This window comes from Mustela nigripes, chromosome 2, assembly GCF_022355385.1.
Source record: "Mustela nigripes isolate SB6536 chromosome 2, MUSNIG.SB6536, whole genome shotgun sequence".
NCBI lineage: Eukaryota > Metazoa > Chordata > Mammalia > Carnivora > Mustelidae > Mustela > Mustela nigripes.
Genome location: NC_081558.1, coordinates 7,606,559 through 7,627,107, shown reverse-complemented (window position 1 = coordinate 7,627,107; position 20,549 = coordinate 7,606,559). Strand labels below are relative to the sequence as shown.

Genomic DNA, 20,549 nt, shown 5'->3' with positions numbered 1-20,549 from the left:
CCCCCTGGGATGCTGGACACCCAGTGCCAGGCTCAGCCCGTGTTCTGTGGAGGCTGCCTCACTTCACCCAGCTGCCTGTTGAAGAATCTGGCAACTTCGACTTCCTGCTGCTGTGCTCTCAGGGGCAGAGAGGAAGCTGAGGCCGGAAGGCCATGGTCAGGCTTTTCCACAGCAAGCAGGACAGCTGCTCAAGCCCAGAGGGCTCCCTCAATCATTCACCACCACCACCCCACCATCTTTAAGGCATCTCCTGGGTGCCAGGCATAATTCCAGATGCCGAGCATATAGTGGAGAACCACACAGACCCCTCCCTTGTGGAGCTGACATTTTAAAGTGGAAGACAGGCATTAAAATCAGTGCTCACAGAAACTTCCAGTGAAATGTCATAAGGACTGCAGAGAAAAATACAGCAGGGGAAGAGACAGAAAAATGAGATTGTTGATTTAGATCAAGGAGCTTCTGGGAAGGGCTGAGGGTTTATTTCTTGGCCTGGGTAGTGGGTTTATTACTGTTCTTTAAAACTGGGCCCACAGGTGAAGCCTGGGAAATCTTTCTTTAGTGCATTATAAAGGAAAACTTTCTCTACTTGCAGCACTTCTGATCCCCAGTATGTGGGTTTTCCGCACCAGACAACTCTCCAATTTTCTGTAGACACCCGCTGGGAGGAACTGAATCAGATACCAAAGGTGGGAATGACTTAAAAGGTTTCTTTGCTCGGACAGGACCAAGCAGGCTGAAGATAGGCTCAGGCCTGGGTCGAAGGCTGGTCGAGAAGAGAGCTCAAATGAGTGAGGTCAAGGAGGGCGTCTTTGTCACCTCTCTGTGCCTCAGTTTCTTGCTCGGAGAAATGGGGACAACACAAAGAGGACTGCTGCCTTGATCAAATGAGATACTGCATGAGAACACTCAGCGCATAGCCTTCTCGGTAAATGACAGCGACTTGCCGCTGTGTGTTGGTTAGAACTCCGGTCAGGGGGGACTTCCAAGCTGCTACTTTGACAGCCTCCGCGGACCGGGCTGGAGGTGATTCCGCGGAGGAACTGAATAGGCGGGCCGGAGACGCCGCCCGGGCGTGCGTGAGGGGTGTCTCCGTCCAGCCAGGTGCAGCTGGCCCCGCGGAGACGAGGGAAGCGAGGCAGGATGGAATGGAGTCACACTGCACAGGCCTGGAAGACGGAAGGGCGGCTGGCTGCAGCCTTGATCGCCAAAATGAGGACAAGAAGTTTACGCCAGTTCCGAAAGCCTCACTAGGGCCAACAGCCGGCGGAGGAAATCGATATCGCGACGCCGCTTGAACGCCTGCACTGTCTAACCTCGCACACCAGCCAGCGCTTCCGCATCTCCGCCCGCTCCCCTCCAGCAGCCAATCACTGACGCCATGGTGCCATCCCAGCCAATCGCGGTTGAGGGTAAAAAAAAGGGTGAAGGTGAGGGCCAATAGAAGCGCCGCCATTGCAACGAAAAGACCAATGGCTACGTGCGACGGGTCACAACAGCAGCCAATGAATATGCCCATTTCAGGCGGCCAATGGGAGGCGGCGTCTCGGCGGCGATTTGGCGGTGGCTGCCCGCAGAGCGGGGCGGGGTCCCGGGTTCGAGCCGGAGTCCGGGGGGAAAGGGTGAGCCTGGAACCTCCGGGAGGTCCCCTGGAGGGCCGCGGCCGGCGGGAGGCGCGGCGGGAGGCGCGGCGGGAGGCTGCGCGTGGCGGAGGGTGGACGGAAACACCCGCTGCCTCGTGACCCGTCGATGCCTGGTGGGTGCGCATCGCGGCTCCTGCCCCAGCCGGCGAGGTTTTGGGGAGGGGGGTGTTGGGGGGCGGTGCGGGTCTCCTGGGCGCAGACGTCACTCCTACCGCATCTGCAAAGCTGGTCTGCACTCAGTGGGGACGAGGACGAAGGAAATGGGCACCCCCCGAAACTCCACCCGTATTTTCTCAAACGTTAACATATAGTACTAGCGAACATTTATCGAGTACGGACCGCACACCGAGCCCTGAGCTGAGCGCTTCCCCTCCCGCATCTCACTGAATCCTCCCCGCACCGCTTTGGGGGAAAGACTGCTCTGTGCCCCTTTTCCAGGCGAGGAAACGGGCTCAGAGAGGAGCTTGATTCCTGAGGAATCTGACATTGTGCTACGACGACACTCTCTTCTTCCCGTCACTGTTTATCTTAAACTGGAGGACTTGGCGGCCCGACCCTGGGCCTGGCTCTCGAGGAGTCCCCCAGCTGGACTGAGGGGCGACTGGAAACACAACCCCTCCTAGGCTCAGGGGAGTCGGCAGGGCCTGGGGTCACTCCTGCGGGTAGGTGTGGGACGCATGAATCTTGGCCTCCTAGAGAGAGATGATCAGGACGATGAAATCATCAATAATGATTTTATTTTTGTTTTTGTCATATTTTGTTATTTTTTCATGCCTGCATTAAGGGCTAGGTGCTGTGGGGATGTCACACCCTTCTTTTCATGGCAATGCTTTCCGCATCTTCATTTTCCGATGGGAAAACTGAGGCCCGATGTGGCTAAGTGACTTGCCTGAGTTGACACGGAGAGAGCCAAGATTCGTCCCCCGGTCTGTCTGACCTGACTGCCTGGTAATTCGGGGAAGGGGGGTGCAAAGCAGGTTTTTATATTGATGCAAGTTTGTCCAATAAAGGGGTTCATTGTTCATGGAAGATCTAACAGTTGTGGACGTGTACCCCAACTCCATCAAACAGATGTAGAAACAGGCTCAGGGAGGGGAATTGGATGCCTAAAGTCACACAGTGAGGGGGTTCTAGAATTTTCCCCTCAGGCCTAATGTTTGGAGGCTGATGGCCTATCTCTTTCTAGCCAAGCCAGCTCTCAAAAGCATGTCTCTGTGCCACTGGGGTGCCACCACCAGGGACAGCAGGCCTGATGGCAATGGAGCTCAGCCCATGGCCACCAGGGGAGGCCTGAAGGTCCTTCTGCACTGGGCTGGCCCTGGCGGCGGGGACCCCTGGGTCACCTTCAGCGAGGCCACACTGACCGCAGAGGAGGTCTGCATCCACATTGCACAAAAAGTCGGTGAGTCTGGGGCATCAGCCCTGTGGCAGGGGTGGAGGTGCTCAAGGTAGCTGGGCCCATCCGTCTGTCCATCTGTCTGCCTGTCTGCCCGTTCATTCAACAGACATTGAGTGAGCAACTACATTGTGCAGCCCCAAATCACTGTCTTTTTAGAGCTGATATTCCAATAGGAAAATCAGCAAGAAACACAATGAATAAGAAAACTGTGTGGAAGGGGCCCCTGGATGGCTCAGTCAGTTAAGCGCCTGCCTTTGGCTCAGCTTACAATCTTGGGGTCCTGAGATCAAGCCCTGCACCAGGCTCCCTGCTAGGGAGAAGTCAGCTTCTCCCTCTCCCTCCACCCACCCCAATTATGCTCATTTGCTCTCTCTCTCTCTCAAAGAAATAAATAAAATCTTTAAAAAAAAAAAAAAAAAACAACTGTGGGAGAACAGAGGTAGATGATGGAGAAAAATTAAAAATTCAGAAATTCAGGAGAGGAAGAGGAGTGCCTGGCTGGCTCGCTTGGCAGGGTATGTGACTCTTTTTTTTTTTTTTTTTTTTGAGATTTTATTTGTTTATTTGACACAGATCACAAGTAGGCAGAGAGGCAGGCAGAGAGAGAGGAGGAAGCAGGCTCCCCGCCAAGCAGAGAGCCTGATGTGGGGCTCGATCCCAGGACCCTGGGACCATGACCTGAGCCGAAGGCAGAGGCTTTAACCCACTGAGCCACCCAGGTACCCCGTGAGTGTGTTACTCTTGACTGCAAGTGAGGTTGGAGCCACAGAGGACTAGGCGCAAAGGAGGGGCGTGACTGGACTCAGGCGTCACAGGGGCTCTCTGGCTGCTGTGTGGGGAAGAGACTGTGGCAGGTGAGGGTGGGAGCCAGGAGACCAGGGTGGCCGTGACCTCCAGGTAGGAGATAAGGGGGAGGGGTCAGCCAGGGCCAGATTTTACAGTGCCTTAAATGCCAGAGAGAGACGTTGAGAGTTTACACTTTCTCCTGAGAGCAGGAAGGAACTGCGGAATGCCTGAGAGAGCCCATAGCAGAGGCACCAGAAGTATCCTGTCTTCCTCCTGAGGAGGAGAAGATCTGTCCAGTTGGACCTTGCTTATATGTCCCTTCCTCCAGGAAGTCCTCTCTGATGCCCTTTGCCACAACCAGATGGGGGCCTCATGGTGGATTTCTGCCACGCCTTGTACTTTCCCATGGTGGCTGATCCTTCATGAGCTCCGACGGGTGTGCTGGGTGGTGAGAAACATGCCCAGCACAAGAAACAGCGTGTGAAAAGCTCCCAGACAGCTTGATGTATGTGAGGAAGCAAAAGACCTTAAGAGTAACGAGTGTCGCTTTCAAGAATTTGGAAAGGGAAGTAGGACTTGAAAGTGGATCATATTGTCAGACTCCGGGTCATAGTTATTATTATTATTTTTAAGATTGATTTATTTTAGGGAGGCCGGGGAGGGGCAGAAGGCGCGGGAGGAGAATCCCATGCGGACTCCCCGCTGAACGGGAAGTCCAACTTGGGGCTCCATCTTACAAGCCTGAGATTATGACCTGAGCCTAAAAGGAGAGTCAGACATGTAACCGACTAAGCCCCGCCCCAGGCACTCCCTGCCCAGGTCATGGTTAGTCTGTGCTGAGGGGGTTGGGCTTTCTTATGGGGCAGTGGGGAACCACGGAAGGTTTAAGCCAGAGAGTGAAACAGTCAGATTGGTTCTTTAGGAAGTTGTCTCTCAAGGAGGCATCCTCCTGTGAGAGGCAGTGAGTACACTTGGACCCAGCAACTTTGGAAAGCCTTTGGTATCATCCAACATTGTTGGAACATACGTCGCTTGAGGCTGCATAGTTCCACTTCTAGATAGACCCTGTACAGACGCTCAGCTCATGTGTTCGAGGAGACACATACCAGAATGTATGTGTTGGAGCAGCTTCATTTATTGTGGTGAAAAATAAGAGACCCTCTCAGGGTACCCTGTAAGGGAGAGGACGCAAACTAAGGTAATACTGCATTTATAGTTCATAACATTTGAGACTAGGTCAGAGAGGATACGGGAATGATAAACTCTAGTTCGGTAGTGTGGTTAACCCTTTTTTTTTCTTTAAGATTTTATTTATTTATTTGTCAGAGAGAGAGAGCATACAAGCAGGCAGAGAGGCAGGCAGAGCCAGAGAGAGAAGCAGGCTCCCTGTCAAACAAGGACCCCAATGCAGGACTCAATCTCAGGACCCTGGGATCATTACCTAAGCAGAAGGCAGCAGCTTAACCGGCTGAGCCACCCAGGCATCCCAGAAGTGTGGTTAACTCTTAGGAAGAAGAGGTGGATATAGGCAGAGGCAAGTTTTATGTCTTGTGGCTGTACTTTGGTCATGATAAATTATTCTCAACAGATTGCCTTAGATAACAGTTTCAAGTGATATGTATAAAAGGGTGCCTTGGGTGGCCGGTGTAGGGAATGGTAGCGAGTCTGGAGTCTGGGGTTAGGGCTGGGCTCTGGATCTGAAGGATCCCAGAGATGGAAGATATGGAAAGAGCAGATCTTGTGACCCATCTGATGTGGATTGCAGACAAAGTTGAGGACAAGGACCAAGTCCTAGTTTAAAAGAACCAGCCAGAAAAGAGGCGGGTTTGGGGACCTGGCATGAGGTTCCTTTGGGAGATGACACATCTAAGGGGGCTTCATGTCCAGGAGGAGACATTCGGGAGGTAGTTGGGTATTCTTGCAGGGCTGGAGCTCGGAGACCAGGCAGCGTGCCAGCAGTTTGTAGTTGGGCTGGTCGATCAAGGGTAGGTTTTTGCTGCAGTAACAAGCAGCTCCCCAAATTTCCCTGGGTCAAGACAATGAAGGTTTACCTAAAATCCAGTGCAGGTCAGATGATTCGCTTCTGTCTCAAGGCACAAGGGGTCTCTAACATCCCTGAGCCAGAGGAGATGGTAAGAGTTTATTTCCAGGGGCGCCTGGGTGGCTCAGTGGATTACGCCGCTGCCTTCGGCTCAGGTCATGAGCCCAGGTTCCTGGGATCGAGCCCCGCATCAGGCTCTCTTCTCCTCAGGGAGTCTGCTTCCTCCTCTCTCCCTCTGCCTGCCTCTCTGCCTACTTGTGATCTCTGTCTCTCAAATAAATAAGTAAAGTTTAAAAAAAAAAAAAAAAAAAAAAAGAGTTTATTTCCAGGCCTAGAAATCTGCAGATTCCTTTCGCCAGCATCCCATTGGCCAGAAACTGGTCCTGTGGCCCCATCCCAGCTGCAAAGGAGGATGGGAAATGTAGTCTCTGAAGCCACAGCTTGGTCACCATATTGCATTGTCCTCTGTGGGCAGAAGGAGGCCCAGGGAGGGAGGGCCTGTGGTGGGAAACATCAGGTGTGGGGGTCCACAAAGCAGCTGGCAGCAGATGCTGCCTCCTGACCCTCTTTCTCCCCTGTTACAGGCATCACTCCATCCTGCCTCAATCTCTTTGCCCTCTTCGATGCCCAGGCCCAGGTCTGGCTGCCCCCAAACCATGTCTTGGAGATCCCCAGAGACATGAGCCTCACGCTGTACTTCCGCATGAGGTGGGTGATGGGCCCTTGGGAGTCTTGTCCCCTTTGGTTCTGTCCCCTTGCTCCCCTGCATCCCGCCTTCTTGGAGCTGCATCTGAGTCCATGCTAGGTCCCAGCTGCGACCTCTCCATCCCGTCTTGCAGGTTTTATTTCCGGAACTGGCATGGCACAAACCCCCAGGAGCCAGCTGTGTACCGCTGTGGGCCCCCAGGGCCCAAGTCTTCCTCTGAACAGGCAGAGCAGGGCATGCAACTACTGGACCCGGCCTCCTTTGAGTACCTCTTTGAGCAGGTGCACGTAGGGCTGGGGAAGTGGGACTGTTCGTGAGGGACTTTGGTGCCATTGAGGACCCCCCCCACCTCGTCCCAATTCACTAAGGCTAATAGATTTCAACTCATGCCACCTGGGATCCTTTGGCTGCCTGCACAGAGGAAGCACACGTGACCTTTCCTGAAAACAGGGGTTCCCTTCCATCCCCAGAGTGGACAGAAGCTGGGGAGCAAACAGGCTCTCATGCCTCTCTTTCTGCCCAATCTGTCCCCCCACCCTCCTGCCCCAACCCCCAGGGCAAGCATGAGTTTGTGAATGACGTAGCATCGCTGTGGGAGCTGTCCGGCGAGGAGGAGATCCGCCATTTTAAGAATGAGAGTCTGGGCATGGCCTTTCTGCACCTGTGCCACCTTGCCCTGTGCCGTGGCGTCCCCCTGGAGAAGGTGGCCAAGAAGATCAGGTGTCTGGGAATGCGGCGGGAACGGGTATCTGGGAGCTGCAAGAGACCTCGCCTACTGTGGTGTGTTCATTCAGCACTTATCTAGTACCTGCTGCATACCTGCTGTGGTACCAGCAGTCGTTCTGGGTATTGAGGCCACAGAAGTGACCAAGTCAAACAGCGGTCACTGCCCTCCTGAGCACACATCTGGTGAAGGAGGCATCAGTAAACAAAATACAAAAGGGGGAGGTCCGGTGTTTCCCAGGGGAAATTCAGCAGGAAAGGAGGAAGAAGGAGAGGTGTAGAATTTCAGCGTGGAGCGTCCGGGACTCCCTCAGAGAATGTAGCATTCAAATTCTAAGGTGCGAAGGAAGTGAAGGCAGGAGGCTTGCGAGCGTCTGGGAGAGCATTCTGGACAGAGAGGACAGATACCTCTCTGTTTAGAGGACAAAGATCCTGAGGCCCGCCTGATGCATTGGAGGATGTGTGGCTGGAGCAGAGCGAGCTTGGAGAATTCCTTAGATTCTAGGGAAGGACGGACCCAGGAGTGTGGGGAGCTGGGAGCCAGCTGTGGGCATGGCCATTGCTGTGAGGGCCCTGGTAATCAGGGTAGACTGCCTGGAGGAGGCAGTGGGAGACATGGCTCTTGGAGGACCAGTAGTCCCTCTTAAAGCACATATCTTTCTGTCCCTGTTGTATTATCACTCTGGATGACTCTGGCTGGGACAGTAAAGTCCACGGTGCAGGGAAACCCAGAGGATATACCCTCTCTAGCCTGGACGGCAGAGAACGCTTTCTGGTGGGGAGGTGACATTTCTGCTAAGACCTGAAGGTTGAGTCAGCTTTATCCTGATGTAGAATACGTTGGCAAAGCACTCCGGGCCGAGGGAAAAGCATATACAAAGGCCCAGAGGCAGGAGGCAGCAAAGGCCTGTTTCTTGGGGATCTGAACTTGGAATATGAGGGCCAGCTTGGGCGGCAACCCCAGACTCCTGACCAGCCCTTCCTGGTTGCCCCCCCTCCCCAGCTTCAAAGACTGCATCCCACGCTCCTTCCGGCTGCAGATCCGGCGGCACAATGCGCTGACCCGACTGCGCCTGCGGAACATCTTCCGCAGGTTCGTGCGGGCCTTCCAGCCGGGCCACGTCTCACAGCAGGTCGTCATGGTCAAATACCTGGCCACGCTCGAGCAGCTGGCACCCCGCTTCGGCACGGAGCGCCTGCCCGTGTGCCACCTGGAGTTACTGGCCCAGGCCGTGGGGGAGCCCTACTACCTCCGGGACGCCGGGCAGGCTCCCCCAGAGCCTGGGCCGGAGTTGGCCACCGGGCCACCCACTCACGAGGTGCTGGTGACGGGCACAGGTGGCATCCAGTGGCGGCCGGTGCGGGCAGAGGTGAGCAGGGTGCCTCTCCCATCTAGCGTTCCAGGTGGGGCTGGGGCTGAGGCTCCTGCTCAGCCTTGGCCTTGGCCCCCGAGGGTGGCTGCAGGGAACCTTTTTCCCGCGTGGCTCTGGGATATGTCTGTTTGTCCTCTGGGGTGGTTTTTTTGGGGAATGTCCTCTGCGCCTCCCCCCTGGGGACCTCTGAGGAACCCCTGTCTGGTATTTGGGGGTGAGAGGGCCTGGGGCTTCCTGTCTTCCTCCCTGAGGTTCTGGCCTCTGGTGTGCAGCTCTCTAGGGGGCGGGTCCCCATCATCCAGTCTGTGACACAGACTCGAGTGCGGCTGCCTCAGGAGCATCCCCGGTCCCTCCAGCTCCCGCTTCTCCGCAGGGAGATTGTGCGGGAGACTGAACGGGTGTAGCCCTGCGTCATGCACCTGCCCCGCGCGCTGCCTTTCCAGGATCCCAGAGGCGATGGCAGCAGCAGGAATCCCTGTGCTGGCCCATCTGGGAAGGGAACCAAGGCCCCAGCAGCAGGCGACCAGCCAGCAGACAGGCCTCAGGAAGCGCTGTGGACCTACTTCTGTGACTTCCAGGACATCACACACGTGGTGCTGAAGGAATGCCACGTCAGCGTCCACTCTCAGGACAACAAGAGCCTGGTGGGGCCCAGGGAGGGGGCCTGGCAGGGGTGGGGGCTCCTGTGGGCTGGATGCCTGCCTGATGTCTCGTCCCCACCCTGCCCCGCCCTTGGCCTGCAGGAGCTGACCCTGCCTTCCCGGGCCATGGCCCTGTCCTTGGTGTCACTGGTGGACGGCTATTTCCGCCTGACCGCAGACTCAAGCCACTACCTGTGCCGCGAGGTGGCGCCTCCACGGGTGGTGATGAGCATCCAGGATGGGATCCACGGACCCCTGCTGTGAGTGGGGGGGGGAGTGGGGGGAGCTGGGGGGTAGTGGAGGGAGCAGGGAAGGGGCGGGCGGAGCAGGCAGGAGGAGGAAGGGCACATGGGTGACACAGCTAGGTGGTGGCTGCCTAGAGCTCATGGTGAGGCGTGAATGAGGCACGTGCGTGTTTGTGCGGATTCACGTCTTTGCGTTCGTGTTAGTGCACACGTGTTCACCCATGCGCGTGCACGTGTGCGAGTGCGTGCGGTCGTGTGTACATGTGTGCAGATGGGGCACACCAGCAGTGTGGGGGAGAGGGGGCGCCTGCAGTGGTGTGGACATGTGGCACAAGGGACCAGGTTTGGGACTGTCACTGCGCACGTCTGCAGGTTGAACAGCCCGCCCAGCGTGCAGCTGTGCCGCACAGTCGCCTGCCCAGTTGTCCTAGCCTGGTGTTGCGCAGCGCAGTGGGCTGGTGATTTTCATGGAGCCATGCATTGCGCAGAGGCTGGAGGCCAGTCACACATTCGCGTGAGCACTCACATCCCTGCAGGCGTATGTCTGTCTTGGTCACTGGCAGTCCCTGCGGTTCTCTACAGACTCGCGGGGCGGAACCTGTGCGGTGTCTGGCCATCAGGAGTCCTCCTGTGTGCCGCTGGGTCACAGGGCTGTGACTCTGAGCTCATGTGGTCATCATACCTGTGTGTGGCTGTCCCCTGGCCCACCTGTGACAGCGGAACTGGCCGTTAAGGTGTCTTAAGAGGTCTGACCCCTAGGAGCCTCCTCTCTACACGGGAGGAGGGTGGAGGGGCCATTCCACTTCTTGAGGGCCAAGGTGGCACAAGGTCACTGCCTGGTGTGTGTCACCTGACAGGGGTCTCTGGGCCCCATCCACGGGCATCCTCGTGAGTTCAGGTGGCTGTAATGGTCCTGGGGACCTGGTGATGCCAAACAGCGGACATCGATTTCTCACAGTTCTGGAGGCTGGAAGTCTAAGTTCAAGGTGCGGGCAGGTCCAGTGTTTGGCAGAGAGCCTCCCGCATTGGTGCACAGACAGCCAGCTTCCGGCTGGGTCCGCACATGGGGGAAGGGGCAGGGGCGCTCTCTGCGGTCCTTTTTGTAAAAGGGCACGAATCCTATCCATGGGCTTTCCACCCTCGCGACCTACTCAGCCCCCAGAGGCTCTGCTTCCTCGAGCCGTCGCGCTGGGGGGTAGGTTTCCACACGGGAGTTCTGGGGAGACGTGGTCGTTGGGTCGACAATAGAATGGGAGCCCCAGCGTCGGGGGTGGGGGGTGGTCTGTCTGGGCCCAGGTGGCAGTGTCACGGGTCCTGCCCATCTGTGTTCCTGGCAGTTGTCCCCTCTGGGTCTGGGATGTTGTGGCGCCTTATGCGCCATGTCGCAGGGGCTGAGTGGCTGTCTGCGGTTGGTATCGTCTGCGCATGTGCGGCAGGCTGCCCACCCTGTGTCCCGAGTGGCTACCTGGGTATGTGCCCTCCTGTGTCTGATTGATGTCTCCTGTCTCCGGGCACGTGTTACCGTGTCAGAGGTGCTGCCTGACCAAGGGGGTGCCTGTCTCACTACCTCTTTCATCCCGTGGGTATTTCTGGATGCGCTCAGACTCCGCGTCCCCACAGAAGTGCCGACATTTGTCCCAGCCGGAGTGCTCCCCTATGGGCAGATTCTCTGTATCCCTGTTGCCTGGCATGTGCCCCACGGTACCCCCCAGATTCTCTGACTGCGGCCCCCTGGTCCCCCCACAGGGAGCCATTTGTGCTGGCCAAGCTGCGGCCCGAGGACGGCCTCTACCTCATCCACTGGAGCACCAGCCACCTCAACCGCCTCATCCTCACGGTGGCGCAGAGAGAGCAAGTGAGCCTGGGGCGGGGGTCCTGGGCCGGGGCTGGGTGCACTTCTGGCCTGGACCCCTGCTCACCGCCCTGCCCCCTGGCCCCCGCCGCAGGCCCCAGGCACACAGCACGTGCACCTGCGCAAATTCCCCATTGAGCTGCAGGCCGGGGTCTTCACGCTGGAGGGCTGGGACCGGTCCTTCCCCAGCGTGCGGGAGCTGCGAGCTGCCCTGCAGGGTTGCTGCCTGCGGGCTGGCAACGACTGCTTCGCCCTGCGCCGCTGTTGCCTGCCACGGCCTGGAGGTACCATTTGGGGGGACCCTGGACGGGGTGAGGGTGGGCGTTGGGATCCCCATCCCCAACCCAGGCCAGCCCTCCATGATGGCACCTCGACCCTCCAGAGATCTCCAACCTCATCATCATGCGGGGGTCTCGGGCCAGCGCCGCTCCGCCCAACCTCAGCCAGCTCAGCTTCCACCGGATCAGCCAGGATGACATCACCCAGGTGTGTGTGGTCGGAGCTCCCTGGGGCCGGGGGGCGCTGCGGTGGGCAGCCCTGGGTGCTGGTCATGGAGCTGCCCCGTGCCCTGTTCCCTCAGCTGTCCCACTTGGGCCAAGGCACCAGGACCAACGTGTATGAGGGCATCTTACGAGTGGGGGGCAGAGACCCCAAGGAGGGCACGGCAGACAGTGAGGACCCCCCCACACCCAGTGGGGACTGCGGGCAAGAGCTCCGGGTGGTCCTCAAGGTGCTGGACCCCAGTCACCACGACATCGCGCTGGTGAGTGAGCCCAGCCAGGGGGAGCTGTGGGGAGGGATGCGGGGGTCCGGGTGTGTGGCTGCCTGACCTGCCCGGTCCCCGCAGGCCTTCTACGAGACAGCCAGTCTCATGAGCCAGGTCTCCCACGTGCACCTGGCCTTTGTACATGGCATCTGCGTGCATGGCTCCGAGAGTGAGTGAGCCCCGCGTGCCCTCTCGCGTCCCCGTCAGCAGGCCACCCCCCGCCTATGCCCGCTCCCTGGGTTGGACCCCGACCCTCAAGCCTGTGTCCTCCTTACCCTAACTCTGTGCTCCACCTTGACCTGTACTGGGATCCCTGACTCCACACCTTGATCTGTGACTACTTGACCTTCGACCTGTGCCCCGGCCGCAGACTATTCCCCAACAGTCCCCGACCACACCTGGGCTCTTAGCTTCACCTCGATGCCTGGCTGCACCCTGATCCCTAGCTCCGTCTGCCACCCTGCCTCTGGCTACCCTCTGACCCCCCCGTGCAGGTGCCAGTGTTGTGGGGCGCCCTCGTCCTCCCAGATCTCAGTCCCTGCTCTAGCCCCACCCCTGCACTTACCCTGCATGTACCTCCAAATTCCTTGTCCAGCCAGTAGCCCCCAGACCCTCAACCCCATGTGTCTGTCTCTCTTGCTTTCCTTCTACCGCTGGTCGACACCCCATGAGCACCCCAAGCCCATGGGATCCCTCCTCACTTAAGCCCCAGCCCCATGCTCCAGGCCTCCACTTGTCTCCACCCGCCCCCAGGTCCCCAGGCCCGTCCTCCCCTTTGTCCCTTGCATGGCAGCTTTGCCCAGCCCCCCACCCCGGACCGAGATGCCAGCCTTCCCCTCTGCCCCACCCTGCACCCACGTGGCCCGCATCTCCCCTCGCCCCACAGTCGCTCGTCAGCCGCCCCCAGCATTTCTGCCCCAGCACCTTCCCCACCCACGGTCCCAGCCCCCATGTCCCGCCCCCACCGTGTCCAGGAAGTGGGAGGCGGGTGGGCGGCCTGTGCAGTGCCTGGGACTTTGCAGACATCATGGTGGCAGAGTACGTGGAGCACGGGCCCCTGGACGTGTGGCTGCGGCGAGAGAAGGGCCACGTGCCTGTGGCCTGGAAGGTGGTGGTGGCCCAGCAGCTGGCCAGCGCCCTCAGCTACCTGGTGCGTGGCCTGTGGGCGGGGCCTGGGTTGGTGGGGCGCACCAGAGCAGTCCTGTATACACTGGCCCTAGGAGATCTTTCCACAAGCCTCTTCTGCTCACACACCCCTGTGACTCCCATCTCCCCCAAGAGAAGAATGCCTCAAATTTCTATGTCCCATGGGGGCCTGAGCTCAGCTCCTCTGTCACTCTCTGTTGGCATTGCTCCCAGCTCCTCCTGGTGCAGTCCCCCTAGTTTCCAGAGCACCTCTGTGTGCCAGGCTCTGTCCTAGACCCCGAGGACACAGTAGAGAACAAAACCAAAGTCTCTGTCCTTAAAGAGCAGGTATTTTAGTTGGGAGGGGCAAACAAATGATTAACTACTTTACACAGTATTTTATTTTATTTTATTTTTTTATTTGACAGTAGATGGAGAGGCAGGCAGAGAGAGAGAGAGAGAGAGAGAGAGGGAAGCAGGCTCCCTGCTGAGCAGAGAGCCCCATGCGGGACTCGATCCCAGGACCCTGAGATCATGACCTGAGCTGAAGGCAGCGGCTTAACCCACTGAGCCACCCAGGCGCCCCCTTTACACAGTATTTTAGAAAGCAGTGACAACTGTGGGAGAGTAGCAGGCGTGGAGATAAGCAGTTGCTACAGGCAAGGGAAGAGGTAGAGTTTAAAGTAGATGCTATGGTGACCTGGAGGTGAGGAAGGAGCTGTGCGGGCACGTCAGGAAGTGCACTCTAGGCAGAGGGAATAGGCAGTGCAAAGGCCCTGGGGCAGGACCATGCCTGACATGGTTAGAGAACAGCAGCTGGACCTGACCACGACGAGCTTTGACCACCAGCTCTGGGAAGACAGGAAGGACCTACTGGGTATCCAGTGGCAATGATGTACTTGGATCCCCATGATGGCTTTTGTTTTGTTTTATTTAACCATGGTTATTTTCTTCACGTGGTCTGTCCCTGTGGAGACCACATGGCATGGGAGTGGGGGCAGTATCTACAGCACCCCCCCAGTGGTCACACCCTCTTTTCACCCCCCCACAGGAAGACAAGAGCCTGGTTCATGGTAATGTGTGTGGCCGGAACATCCTGTTGGCACGGCTAGGGCTGACGGAGGGCACCAGCCCCTTCATCAAGCTGAGTGACCCCGGTGTGGGCCTGGGTGCCCTTTCCAGGGAGGGTGAGGACCCGGGCTGGCTTGGGTTCAGGGACAGGCTTCCCCCCAACTCTTTTTCCACCCTCACTGACCTCTGATCCTGGCCCCCAGAGCGGGTGGAGCGGATCCCCTGGACAGCCCCTGAGTGCCTCTCCGGCGGAGCCAACAGTCTGACCACTGCGGCTGATAAATGGGGCTTTGGTGCCACCCTCCTGGAGATCTGCTTCGATGGGGAGGCCCCTCTGCAGGGCCGTGGCCCCTCCGAGGTATGTCTGGGGCATCTCTGGGCCCTTCCCACAGAGGGCATTGGTACTTCCAAGGAGTCTAGAGGGCACATTCAGGGTCTTGGGCTGCCTCCCCTCTGGCTGTGTGACCTGGCATATATATGTGGCCTCATCTCTCTGGGGCTCCATCTGATTGTCTGTCAGCTGGGGCTGACAGTCTTTACCTCATCAGGTTGTTGTGACACACAGCAAGTAAGTGACATGCTTCAATTTTAAGCAGAGCGACCAAGACCGTCATGGGAGAAGCCCTAGGCTGTGGGGGTGAGGGAGGACCAGAGGACCCCCCAAACCAGCTGAGGGGTCAGGCAAGGCTTCCCAGAGGAGTACCAATCCAAGTACAGAAATGTTGCAGCGACCCAGGCTTGGAAGTGCAACCTAGGCAGAGGTCATAGCAGGTACAAAGGCTCTGAGGCATCAGATGGTGGTTGGAGCTTCCTGGAGGCAGAGTGAGGAGGAGACAGGGCAGGAAGGGCCTTGTGCAGGCTGCTCCCGAACTCTGCAGAGTCAGCTGGACTTGGGATTCAGCCCTGGCTCTGCAGTGGTGTCCAAGTCTGCTTCCCTCCACCAAACCACAGTGACATCATCTGTAAAATGGGAATGACGGAACAAGGACCCAGCATGCTCTTGGGGCCTGTCTTTTGGAAAAGGGGTTTGGGGGGAGGGGATGGGTGGGGGTTACTGACTCCCGCGGATCCCCTTCCTGGCAGAAAGAGTGCTTCTACCAAAAGCAGCACCAGCTTCCTCAGCCCTCCTGCCCGGAGCTGGCCACACTCACCAGCCAGTGCCTGACTTACGAACCAACTCAGCGGCCCTCCTTCCGCACTATCCTGCGGGACCTCACTCAGCTGCAGCCCCAGAGTGAGCCTCACCCCATTGCTGGGATCCCTGCTGGTGCTGGCCCCTGGCCCTTGAGGTTTCTACCCCGTGACCTCCGTTAGGTGTGACCGTGTCTGACCCACTTCCGGGTGTGTGGACACCTGTGCTTGCCTTAATGGTTTATGTGGGGAGAACCACGGCTTCCTTGGACAGATTGGGCCCTTGCAGCTTTCTGGCTTTCGTTTTCTCTCATCTTGAAACACCCTTTACTCTATCTGAGACCGTCCCGGGTGTCCTAGGATACAGCCACTTCTGCATTTTGGACACCAAGGTAGAATTTTCCAACCGTTGCAAAAAAAAAAAAAAAAAAGTTTCCTTATATTTGAGATAGGATGCTGGCGGAGTGGTGGCCCCTTTTCTGTGCCCCCGAGGGTGGGCCTGTCCGGGAAGAGGCAGGAGTCCAGTGACACCCACCGCGGCTCTTCTAGATCTTGCTGACGTCTTGGCTGTGAACCCTGACTCACCTGCGTCAGACCCCACCGTGTTCCACAAGCGCTATTTGAAAAAGATCCGAGATCTGGGCGAGGTGAGGGGCTCAGGGGGTTGGGGCGGGCCTGGGCTTAGTTCTGCAAATATGGGTGGGGCCTGGCCTAGAAGACACACACACACACACACACACACACACACACACACACACCGCCTCAAGGGAGTCCGAGTCCCGGCCCCCACAGAGGAGATGGGGCCTGGGATTTTCCAAGCGCACCCAGCCAGGGGATGGGGCCTGGAGAGCCGGGGCAGGGCCGACCCGCCTGCGCCTTCCCCGGCCAGGGCCATTTCGGCAAGGTCAGTCTGTACTGCTACGACCCCACGAACGACGGCACCGGCGAGATGGTGGCCGTGAAGACCCTCAAGGCGGACTGCGGCCCCCAGCTCCGCACCAGCTGGTGGCGGGAGATCGACATCCTGCGCACGCTGTACCACAAGCACATTGTCAAGTACAAGGGCTGCTGCGAGGACGCAGGTGGGCGGGGCCGGCGGGGCCTGGGGCGAATGGGAGCCGCCAGTTGGAGCCTCCGGCTGGGGAACGCGGGCAGGGGTGGCTGCGGCTGGGGAACGCGGGCAGGGGTGGCTGCGGGCCCGGGGCTGCCTCCTTCCCACTTTGGCCTTCTGCGGGGCACGATGGGTGAGAGGGACTCGGCGGCCCCCTCACCGGGGGTTTTAGGATGGGCTGGCCCGCCTGAGGGCTGGACCTGGTGTGGGCGAGTCAGGGCCCCACGCTGGGGAGGGCGAAGCTGCGGCTCTCCGAACGTGTGGCGCCCAGCCCCTGCCTCTGTTGCCCGTCGCCTGCGCGGGCCACCCCTCTGCCTTGCTTCAGGAGAGAAGTCGGTACCGCTGGTCATGGAGTATGTGCCCCTGGGAAGCCTGCGGGACTACCTGCCCCGGCACAGCGTGGGGCTGGCGCAGCTGCTGCTCTTCGCCCAGCAGATCTGTGAGGTGGGGCTGGCCCCTGGTCCCCGAGCCCGGCTCCCTCCTCCGTGGCCCGGCCCCGATGGCCCCACACCGCCCGCTCACCTGTCCCCGCCCCTGCTGCCGGCCCTGCTCCCTTCTGCGGCTGCCACCTGCCACCCTGCCCACGCTGGCATGGTCCCAGCAGTCCCGCGGGACTCCGCAGCCCCTTCCCATCCGGTCCCGCGCGCCTCAGGCTCTGCCCCCGGCCACTGACCCTGACTCGCCTTTCCCCCAGGGCATGGCCTACCTCCATGCACAGCACTACGTGCACCGAGACCTGGCGGCCCGCAACGTGCTGCTGGACAACGACAGGCTGGTCAAAATCGGGGACTTTGGTCTAGCCAAGGCTGTGCCTGAAGGCCATGAGTACTACCGCGTGCGCGAGGATGGGGACAGCCCCGTATTCTGGTGACCGGACAGGCACCCGCTGGAGTGGGGGGTCAGGGGTACCTGGAGCAGACAGGGTGAAGGAGATAGATGCCGGGGTCTCAGGCGACAGGGCCTGGTCTCAGTGAAACTGCCCCCACCCCACAAGGGTGGGGTCCTGACTGGGACCAGAGAGCCCCTAAGCCCCAGGTAAGGCCTCCCACCTGGTCTGGCCGGTGGCATGAGTGTCCCCCCCCTTCCCCCGCCCCCAGGTATGCCCCAGAGTGCCTGAAGGAGTGTAAGTTCTACTATGCCTCTGATGTCTGGTCCTTCGGGGTCACCATGTACGAGCTGCTGACCTACTGTGACTCCAGCCAGAGCCCCCCCTCGGTGAGAGCCAGGCCCTCAGCCCACCCCATACCAGAGGCGCTGGAAAGGAAGGCATTGAATTCCCAGCTCGCCCGCTGTAGGGAGCACTTAAGCCACGTGGGCCTCACAGTCCCACCGTGTAAAACGGGCCCCCTTGCCGCATCGGGGGGCTCGGATTGTGATAGAAACCCAAATAGAAACAGCTTATTCAGGCGTTTGCAGCCGGGGAGGCACAGCTTGACTTAGATCCTCAGCTGTCCTCAGGAGACCCATTTTTCTCCATCTCTGCTCAGCTGCTCTCCGAGGAGGCATCTTTCAGGCAGCCCTCCCCAGCCCCACCCCCACCCCCGCCCCCTGCTCCGCTGTGGCAGCAGTGGCCCCCTAGCTCTTCAGGCACAGCCTCCCAGCAGAGGGGACCAAAGGGTCTGTTCCCCGCCCGCATCATTGAGGGCTTTCTGATTAGCCCAGCTTGGCCTCCCGAGCCATGGTTATTGGCCAGGCCTGGGCTGGGGGAGGAACCAAGGCTGTGCTCCAAGTTTATTCCAAAGGCCATGGTCAGAGGAGTGGGCAAAGGATTCTGGACCGATGAAAACAGTTTGCTGAGAGGCTTAACAGCAACCCCCCCACCTCCGACTCACTCCATGAGTGTTAGTTACCTTCCACATAACCCAGTAGTAGATGTTATCGCTCCATTTTACAGATGAGTAAACCGAGGCCCAGAGAGATGAGGTCATAAATACGAAGTTAGGCACCACGTCCCGGTGGAGGTGGGCCGGGGACCGCTGAACCGGCAGCTTCTGACGTCTGTCTAGCCGGCCCCGCCTCCTGAAAAGAGCTGCTTTTGTTTCTGTGTAGAAATTCATGGAGCTCACAGGCCTCACCCATGGGCAGATGACGGTGCTGAGGCTCACTGAGCTGCTGGAACGCGGGGAGAGGCTGCCCCGGCCGGAGAGATGTCCTTGTGAGGTGAGACCCCCCCCTTTTCACCTCCGTGCCATCAGACCGCAGAGAGAGCAGCCCCCGCAGACTCATTCTCTTCCCTGCCCAGATCTATCTCCTCATGAAGAACTGCTGGCAGGCGGAGGCCTCATTCCGCCCCACCTTCCAGAACCTCATACCCATTCTCAAGACCATCCAGGAGAAATACCAAGGCCAGGCTGCCTCAGTGTTCAATGTGTGCTGAAGCCTAACAGTGGCTCTTGGGGGACCAGAGCAGGCGCCCACCCAGAGGGCCTCCCCGGCCCCAGAGGAACCCGACAAGGAGAGGCCGGCCTCACCGTTCCCAGTGCCTTATTCCTGACCGGAGCTGCCACCTCTGTGAATGGACTTCCCTTCTGTCTTACACCCTTGGGTTGCTGTAGCAGTCTTACGGACAGGATGGCTTATAAACAGAAATTTATTTCTCACAGTTCCGGAGGTTGGGAAGTCCGAAACCAAGGTGCCAGCACGGTCACATTTGGTAAAGGCCCTCCTCTTGGTTCACAGCCGACACCTACGGGCTGGGTCCCCACAGGGTCGGGGAGGCGCTGGGGATCTCACTGGAGTCCCTCTTATAAGGACACTTAAGGCCAAGGACACCCTCATGATTTAGCACCTGCCAAAGGCTCACCTCCTGATACCATCATATCAGGCATTGGGATTTCAATTTGCGAATTTTGAGGGGACACAACCCTTCAAACTGTCACACCCTCCTTGGTTATGAGCCTGGTGCAGGCCCCTGAGGGACCCAAGGACAAGCAAGGACCTAATCAGGCCCTTGAATCCAATCTTCTGGCCTCCCCCCTCCCAGCCTTAGTTAGGGCCCAGCATTTCCACAAGCTGGTAATAAACTCATAGGTTCTCTGCTGGAGGCCGTGTTCCTTGGGCCCTTCTGCAGCCGGTGTTTGCTGTCCTGGGCTTTGCAACTGGAGCAGGACGCTGCAGAGGAAGCCAGACATATCTCTGACCTTTGCTTCGACCGAATCCCCAGCTAGCAGGCCAGTGCCTGGAGCACAGAAGGCTCGTGAGAACTACTCGCATAGAGATCAACCAAGAATGCAGGGCTTGGAGGGGCCCTGCACCAGGTAGATAAGCTTTCCGGGTTCACGCTTTCCTCCCTGTGTGACTTCAGGCAAATGGCTCTCCCTCTCTGGGCCTTAGCTCTCAGCTCTGAACTGGGCATGGTCATGCTGGCTACCTAGGGGACTCAACGGAAATAGCTAATGGGGGTCTTGAAGTCAGATGCTTAGTGGACAGATATGCGAACAATATACTTAATAAACATTTTATATTCTTGTTAATCTGGTGTTTGCTAAAGTGTTTCTTTTTTTTTTTTTTAAAGGAAATGATTAATTTTGCTTTTCTCCCCCTAGAGATTTATGTGTTAGCGCACGAGTGAGAGGGGCAGAGGGAGAGGGAGAGAGAATTTCAAGTAGACTCCATGTCTGTGCAACCCAACACGGGGCTTTGATCTCACAATCCTGAGATCAGGACCCTGATATCACCACCTGAGCTAAAACAAAGTGTCCAACAGTTAACCTGATGCACCACCCAGGCGCCCCTGCTGAGGTGTTTCTACTGAGACAGGATGTGTGTCAGGCCACATTGTGAAAATATTTTTCTTTCTGCTTGGGTTTCTCAAGACCTTATGGCCTGCAGTTCCCCTTTTCCAGATAATTCCATACAGATGTGTTGAGGTTTGCTTTTTATAACAGTTTTAATGTTAAATATGCATTACAGTTATAATAAATGGGCACGAGGTAGGTG

At 58.1% G+C, this 20,549-nt stretch overlaps 1 protein-coding gene across 8 annotated transcripts; it reads left to right on the top strand.

The window, feature by feature from the left end:
• The first annotated feature begins 1,527 nt into the window (after window positions 1-1,527).
• TYK2 (tyrosine kinase 2) lies at window positions 1,528-20,083 on the top strand. 8 transcript variants are annotated; one of them, XM_059388982.1, is made up of 26 exons: window positions 1,528-1,619; window positions 2,079-2,302; window positions 2,425-2,588; window positions 2,827-3,042; window positions 6,451-6,574; window positions 6,706-6,853; window positions 7,129-7,352; window positions 8,299-8,665; window positions 9,112-9,312; window positions 9,412-9,569; window positions 11,301-11,409; window positions 11,501-11,690; window positions 11,789-11,892; window positions 11,987-12,169; window positions 12,254-12,341; window positions 13,195-13,322; window positions 14,349-14,484; window positions 14,572-14,726; window positions 15,452-15,602; window positions 16,049-16,146; window positions 16,389-16,581; window positions 16,936-17,054; window positions 17,305-17,477; window positions 17,708-17,825; window positions 18,660-18,770; window positions 18,853-20,083. In XM_059388982.1, the coding sequence occupies exons 4-26, from the start codon at window positions 2,847-2,849 to the stop codon at window positions 18,985-18,987; spliced, it is 3,609 nt and encodes a 1,202-aa protein (XP_059244965.1). In that variant the 5' UTR covers window positions 1,528-1,619; window positions 2,079-2,302; window positions 2,425-2,588; window positions 2,827-2,846; the 3' UTR covers window positions 18,988-20,083. The 8 variants fall into 8 exon arrangements, with proteins under 8 accessions (XP_059244965.1, XP_059244966.1, XP_059244971.1 ...); XM_059388983.1 differs by having other exon boundaries at window positions 1,952-2,302; XM_059388985.1 differs by lacking the exon at window positions 1,528-1,619 and adding an exon at window positions 1,626-1,753.
• The last annotated feature ends 466 nt before the right edge of the window (window positions 20,084-20,549 follow it).